The 7,794-nt window shown below is 38.0% G+C and overlaps 1 protein-coding gene across 1 annotated transcript in view; it reads left to right on the plus strand.

Moving 5' to 3' along the window:
- The window catches only part of MTMR12 (myotubularin related protein 12), a 37,814-nt gene extending 31,045 nt beyond the window's left edge, over nucleotides 1-6,769 (plus strand). Inside the window, exons 12-16 of the mRNA XM_082074502.1 lie at nucleotides 21-91; nucleotides 945-1,117; nucleotides 1,862-2,029; nucleotides 2,950-3,111; nucleotides 3,953-6,769. Coding sequence (XP_081930628.1) covers nucleotides 21-91; nucleotides 945-1,117; nucleotides 1,862-2,029; nucleotides 2,950-3,111; nucleotides 3,953-4,528 — 1,150 coding nt within the window. The 3' untranslated portion in view covers nucleotides 4,529-6,769. The remainder of the gene's footprint in view (nucleotides 1-20; nucleotides 92-944; nucleotides 1,118-1,861; nucleotides 2,030-2,949; nucleotides 3,112-3,952) is intronic.
- The last annotated feature ends 1,025 nt before the right edge of the window (nucleotides 6,770-7,794 follow it).

Consider the following 7,794-nt stretch of genomic DNA (forward strand, 5'->3'; position numbering starts at 1 on the left):
CTTTGCTTGTACCACAACAGGCGAGTCTTGAAGAAAGCAATAGAAGTTGCTGAGTGTCTGGAAAGACAGCATACAAACGTTCTCCTTATAGGTAAGAATTTAATGAGATTATCCTATATATTTTTAAAAATTTCTTTAGAGTTTCTTTAGATGTAGCCTAAGATGTGAGTCTATAATTATGGTACAGGCTGGTAAAATTCATAGAGTACCAGACACCTATATCTCTCACACTCCTGGAAATGCTTCCTGTAGTTAAATAAACCACAGTAAGTATAGCCCCAGGCTAAGACAAATAAGTTATAAATGAGAAAGCTGCTGATAAATTGTCAGGAGAGTCATGCTACCTGCTGTTTCTGCACTCCTCTTTCTTAACTTGCTTTATTGAAGACTTCCTAGGCCTTTTGCTGTGCTTTAATGGGAGGTGGGGGAGGGATACCTGCAGAAAGAACATGGAGCATTAGAACTTTCTAAAAAGAGGTTTTTATGTTCTAGATACATGCTGAATACTATGTACTCTCTTTGCTAATAATACATGAAAGAATACACTTACTGTACACACCTTGAGCAGTTTATTTTCCTAGATTGATTAAAGTAACCAGGTGAAAAAACAAACTCAATGTTAACTGTTAAGCTATTTTCAGATTAGGTTTTTGATTGGGGTTTTTTCCCCACACACTGGCATTCGGGAAAGCTAGCATGGGGAAGAGATGTTTCTACAGGGCATTATCGTACTGTAAGTGGACAAGAAACCTTACATTTTTACAAAGGGAGGTATTGGAAACATGGATTAACTTTTCTCTTATGCTGTAACACTTGCAAGGAATTGCGTGCTTCTCTTATCTTGAAATACAATTTTGTTTTTGTGAAATTAGAAATACTTTGCTTTCTTACCGAAGTTTTAGGAATGGCTCAGCAGACACTGTGGTTTCTGCTCTTTTCTGTAGAAGAGAGCGCCACTGATCTGTGCTGTGTAATCTCTAGTCTGGTTCAAGTGATGATGGATTCACACAGCAGAACAAAGGCAGGGTTTCAGAGCCTTATTCAGAAGGAGTGGGTAATTGGAGGACATGGATTTTTGGATCGTTGTAACCACTTACATAAGAGTGACAAAGAAGAGGTATGTTTGGGGTTTTTTTATTACTTTCCTTGCTTACTGTTTAAAAGACTACTCTGTGTAAAGAGGGAATTAGATGTCCGTCCAGAAGTTCCAATCACCCTGAGGATCTTTAATTTTATGTTTTGTTTTATGTGCTGATATTTTGGACAGTGTCACTGTTTTTGGTGTTTAGAGTTCAGCAATGTATTTGTAACTAAACAGAACAAATGTAAAATTTCCTATTCAATCTTGTGGTCTTTCGAAAGGCATGTATCTCATGTCCTTTTAAACTGCATTAAATGGTAGTAGTAGAAATAACTTGAGTTGCCCATTCTTGGCATATCTAGAGTGTCATTTTATGATGTCTTGCTAAATCTTGCAGTCACACCTTTCCATTTTTGTTTGTATTTTGGAAATAGATCAGATTGCTATACAGAATAGAAATGATAAATGCAAACTGACTAGTTCTAATCAAGAATTGCTATAAACTAGTTTTGTTTTGCCAACTTTAAAAGGCTGCATAGCAGCAACTTTCATAGCTAGTTAATGTGTGCAAATTCAGGTTCGTCTCTTCTGTCAACAATTGGCCAAGCATAGCTCAGATGATTCTTCTTCAGGGTTCAGCCAAAGTTATATGCAGCAGTTCTGTAGTTAACCAGATTGCTTTCCTTAATATTTGGATAAACTAAATGCTATTAAATGAATTATCTGCATGGTGGAACTTTTTTTTTTTTCTGAAACTGATGCAGTATCATCTTTACTTAGGCTCCTGTTTTTCTGCTCCTGCTAAATTGTGTTTGGCAGTTGGTACAACAGTATCCTCCAGCGTTTGAGTTCACAGAAACTTACTTAACTGTCTTGTCAGACAGCCTCTATGTGCCTATTTTTAGCACTTTCTTCTTCAACTCACAACATCAAAAAGACACTAATACGGTAAGCATTTGTTATTTGCTGGATACAATGTGTTGGAGAACAGGTTTGACCAATAAGTGAGGGATACTAAAAAAAAATTATTCCCTAGCAGCACATATTTCCATGCTTACTTGAAATGTGGTGCCTTGAAGGGCACTGCGTGAAGTGGCTGGCATTGCGTGTAAGGAGGCAAGTTCAGGACTTAGGAGTTTATGATGACAAAAGGAAAGTGACTTGGGAACATATTACTCCTAATGTGTGGATATGGGTTCATGTTTGTTGCTTTTCTATGAAAATGTAGCTCCTCAACCTACGAGGGACATCCTGCTGTCCTGCAGAGTAAGTTATCTACAAAATTCTTGTATAGTATTTTCTGTTCTGTTCCAAAATCAACATTTCCTGGATGTTGATTTACATTGGGTCAATGGAAGCAGTGGGAGTATCCTCTGCAAGGCTGCACAGAGACTTACAACAGCAACAAAAAAGTAAAAATCACTGTCTTGCGTATAAATAAAGTATTTATCACAAAACTTAAACTAGTGGCACTGCATAACTGCAGTTAACTTTGAAGTCTGGAGTGGTTTATTCCACAATCATAACATGCCCCTTGTGTTTGAAGAACTCTATATCCTGCCCAATTTTCAAAACTTTATTTTATTGTTAGATTATTTAATTTTATTTTCAACTGGGAAAAGTATTCCTAGTACTGTGTAATTGCACTGTTGAAATGAAAGACTGTCTGATGTTAGATAGAATAATACAGAGATAGCTTTTGTGTCTGTACTCAAACCTGATAATGTTCATCTGTTGAATACATAGAAATCATGAGTGTTGTTGCAACTCTTTCGTCTCTTCTCTGAAAAGCCGGTTTCTTAATTTCACCTTGACTTGGTCAGAATTCCTTTCTAGCAGTATTAATAGTGAACTGTTTGTTTTGGCAGAGTGGTGAAAGCCTCAAGACACAAAGTGGTCCTTTCAGATTTCTTACTGTGTGGGACTGGTCTGTGCAGTTTGACCCCAAGGCCCAGGCTTTCTTGAACAACCCTCTTTATGCAGAGAAGCCAAAACCTGAAAAAAGTCAACGGAAAACTGCACGATTCAAAGTAAGTTATGTGCTGCTTAACTACTTTTTTAAACGATAAAAATATTTTACACATCATAGCTGTGAGCTCAGGTTTTTTTTCTTCATACTTTTGTGCAAGTGTAGTGATAACTCATGGCACTTAACATCTAGGTGAGCTACACTGATGTGTTTGGAGTGAGCTTAATTTGTTGTTCCATGGAGTGCCTAACTGAAATACATAGGAGGTTTATAATGACCTTCCTAATTTTGTGTGAGTGTAACTGGAGTGTTTGCTTGTACTTGGGGAGTGGGGAAGAGTGACCACCACCAACAAAAACTGTCTAGGGTATGGAGGATTACAGGGTTGGCAATCTCATTACTGGACAGTAGCACAAATTCAGTAAGAAAAGTTTGTTTGGGATAGCCTCCTTCTGTTGAAATATCCCTATTGGTAAACTCTGTTCTGTACAAAGCACTCTCAGAGACTGTCAGCATGATCTACAGCATTAATCAGGGAACTCTTACATGGTGGGAGGCAATGAGGAACCACTGGATAAAAACTTCTAAGCGCTCCTTGATTTATGTGGCTAGCTTAAACTAAACATGGAAGTTGTTAATATTTGCATTGTTGCTTAATTGCTATAGTTACAGTGCTGGGTAGGTATCTGGGAATATTATGCATGCTGTATGGGTATTTGGTACATTAGCCATTGAAGACAAACAGGTTTAGATGATATAGCAAAGTAGTGGCTGTGTTGAAGTGACTTCATTGCTTGCAAGTATGTTCTGAATCCAAGTTATGTTTTTATTTCTCTTAAGATGTCTTCTAAAGTAACATCAATACTTATCCCAGTAAATTTTTCTTTTCTTTCCTCTTAAAGCATCAACGGCAACTTTCTTTGCCATTGGCACCAACAAAATCTTCCACAAAGAGAGGATTTTTCAGGGAGGAAACAGATCATTTAATTAAAAACATTCTGGGTAAAAGAATTGGCAAATTCATAAATTCTTCAGATGAACCTCCAAATAGCTTCAGGGAATTTTATGATAGCTGGCATAGTAAACCTGTTGACTATCACGGTCTTCTGTTACCTCGCATCGATGGCCCCGAAATCAAAGTCTGGGCACAACGGTATTTACGGTGGATTCCTGAAGCCCAGCTTCATGGTGGTGGTACAATAGCTACAGCTGCCAAGATTTTGGACTTGATGGAGGAAGTGCAGAGCTTGCAGGTGAAAATGGATGAAGAACATAGTCAAGCTATTTCTATAGGTGTACATTCTGTTCCACTGCTGAGAAATTCTGCCCGTTTGTCATCCTTGTTTCCATTTGCTTTACTTCAGAGACAGTCTATCAAACCAGCTTTACCCACTAGCACCTGGAAAGACTTGGAAGATGAAGATGACTTGGTCAAGAGGGATGATGAGTTTGTTGACCCAAGTGGTGATATCTCATAAAATGTATATAAATTAAAGTATCAGTTGTATGTGGCTAAGCTCTGAGTTTTAAATGTTGTGCTGTATCCTCATATAAGGAACTCACACAAGCATCTGCAGCTTATCTAATGGTGTTTTGGGGTTAAAAAAGACTTGGTTAGGAAGAACTAGTTGCCATGATTAACTGAACGTATTTTGAACTACCATGTCACTCTAATAGTATTTATTGCAGAAGCACATTTTTAGCATAGGTGTAATAAAAACAGAGCTCTAGGCTGCAGTAGCCATATGGCAACTTAAAACAAAAACCAAAAACCACAACAAACCACCACAATCACACTGCCTTATTTTCTCACATGAATGATGTAATTGTGGAATACTAAATACAGCAACAATTTGTATTTTGACATAAAACATGTTCTTCTGCTAAGAGTACTAAAATTGTAAGTACTGTGACTTGGAACTACTAATATATATGCATTTCCCTCCCAGCCCATGTAAAACAGGGAAAGATGCAACTAAATGTGCATTCACAAATAAGCTTTTTACAGCTGAGGAATAAACTTGTGCTCACCCAGAATTTTCTGTCTACTGTGGCATCAGCTGAAGTCATGTTCTTGTCAGCCTCATCTTTTCAGACTGTGTTCATCTTCGGCTTGTTATAACAGCAGCTTGGCTGCTCTAAGCCTGTGCATGCACTTAGCTAACGATCAGATGCAAGGGCTTAACTACACATTTCAGGTCTTACTGTGTGGCTGCTGTGCTATATGCCCTTCCTGCCTTGGAATGTTAAGTCCCAAATGTTTGCTATTAATTGCAAGAAATGGCCTAACTCTAAGATTCTAACTTGCCATGAGTATTTTTTTCTCCTTTTAAGAGAGTGAGACTTCATTTTGTCTTTCCCCCTTTACACCCATTGCCTTTGAGGCTTTCTGTAGCTTGCACTGAGACCCTCCACGTAGAAGGGAAGACTCTTTTTCTGTAATCCTCCTGTGAAGCTGGATGTGCAGTCTGTTGCCACTTGTTGGTGGTGCAGTCTATGAATGTGGCATTCACACCATGTGAATGAACGCTTGCATCCTCTTGCTGGATGTTATAACAGTACCTCAGTGAAAAAAGCCATAAAGAAATGCCTGTTGACTTTGATCTACTATGTTTATAGATTAAGTATTTTTACTGCAAATAATTGTCCTTTGTAAAGCTGAATACTATTTGACCGTCAAATCTGTTTTGAACCCTTAAATTCTAGAAAACTCCAAGAATGGATGCAAGTCATAAAACCAGTTACAGTAAGAGGGCAGACATTGAATGTTTTCTTTATTCTTGTACCAATTTAGAGATCCGTGCTGGAGAATTTAGCTGTTGAAGAAACCGTCGCTTAAACTAGATCAGCTCAGTGTAATTGGGGATATTAAACTGGGTTACTGATTAACTCACTTTACACTGGGTTGTATTAATATATGAACATGTATAGCAAAAATCTATCAGCAGGCCTCTAAAAATAAATTCTAATGTGTTAAAATAAATGTATTAATGCAGAAGGGGGGAGAGCTTAATGCAACTATGCCAAACTGAAGCTTCCTAACTCGATTGCCTTAAGTCTTAGTAGTGCAAGGACAATACTTGAGTATGTAGTGGTTTATTTAAAAATACACTAGTACTTAACACTTCCTTCTGTGACACGTGATCTTACAGCTAGCACTTGCTAGAATGGGCTGTCCAGCACATGTCCTTCAGACTTTGTTATTGTAGTTTAAGTGACTCATGTATGCAATAGTACTTCACATGTTGAATGAGCGATGCATTTTTATGGTGAAGAAATACCTATCATTTTACGGTCATCTGGCTTCAAGGGGATATTTTTAAACACTGCCAGTAGAAAAAAAAATCAAATGGATTTTTCTGTACTTTTGATCAAACTGTTGTAATGTTTCAGTCATGAAGATTATGTATTTATATTAAAGAACAGATGTTGGACATCTTATTTGTACATAAGTTAACAGAAGTTTATATAGAAGAGAAACATATATGTGGAATTGAACTTGGGAACACTTCTAATGTAGAGCAAATACCATTGTTACTGTTTTTCCACATTGTGGGATTGGAAATGTACTTAATATTTTTACTCCAGGCTTCTGTTTATACCTCCAAGTTTTTACACTGAATGCAAGCTAGAAGCTTTACAGTTTGGGGCTTCTTTATTACTGTTATTTCTCTCTAGTGGGCTGTTTGGATAGTGCCAATAAAATATACTTTGACATATTTGTCCTGAAATGAGAATGTATGTTTAAGCTCTTATTTTGCAAGTGATGCTTTAAATTGTAGCAGACCTGACAATGTGCAGTGACTCGGGTTTTCTAGCTGTACGCTGGGTTTTTGCAGACGGTTACAGCGCAGGAGCTGTGCGGTTTGGACCTGGCTGTGCTCTGGAGAGGTGCTGCGCATCCAGGGAAGAGGAGTTGGTGTGTTGTAGTAGGATGACTGTGAGAAGATACTGAAAGCACCTGCCGAATGTCAGCATTTGAGGGCTTCTCAGACACCATTTCAGTCTTAGCGATGTACTTGTCTTCTCCCAATTCAAGGGGGAACATTGTTCTTGCAATGTTAAACTAAGCAGCTTCTCAAAACGGCTACAGTGAGGTCTTTCTCAGACCAAATGTGTTTTGAGAGTAGATTGGGAGACAGTCACAGTAAGCCTGAGTACAAATTTAAAACTTCTGATTTTTTATTTTTTTAAGATACTACAAATTACTGTCTTCTGTACAAAACCAGTAATAGCATGAATCACATATTCATCATGCTACTTTGGGTGTTTACTAAAGAGAATGTTGCAAGACTGTGACAGATTTGAAGTCTCATACAGCAATATCTTACACAGCAGCTGTGAAGTCCTGGGTCACGTTGTAACACGAGGTGTGCCTCTGCCTCACCCACATCTTCTGAACATGAGTGCCTGTACTTTGACCGCTTGGCTTTGATTTAATTTGCGTTCACTACTGAAAATGTATGCCATATTGGAATGCAAACATGTGCTTCATAAAGGTACTTACAGCCAACTTGGCCTCCTGATCTCTTGCTCCAGTTAGAGCTTTTTCCATTCATGGTCAAAGCATGGAAGTGTAACTTCTTCAGGAGGCAGCAGAGTACTTTCGGCTGTGGAATTCTGATGATGGATTACTTCTGTCATGCCAGAGATAACTAATGTTTAGCTGAAAACTTCATATGCAGTTTTTTACTGCCTGGTACTCTCTTGACAAGAACTAGGTTTTGCATAAAACTTTATTTAG

The sequence above is a fragment of the Streptopelia decaocto genome, assembly GCF_964273445.1.
Source record: "Streptopelia decaocto genome assembly, chromosome: Z".
NCBI classification, from domain to species: domain Eukaryota; kingdom Metazoa; phylum Chordata; class Aves; order Columbiformes; family Columbidae; genus Streptopelia; species Streptopelia decaocto.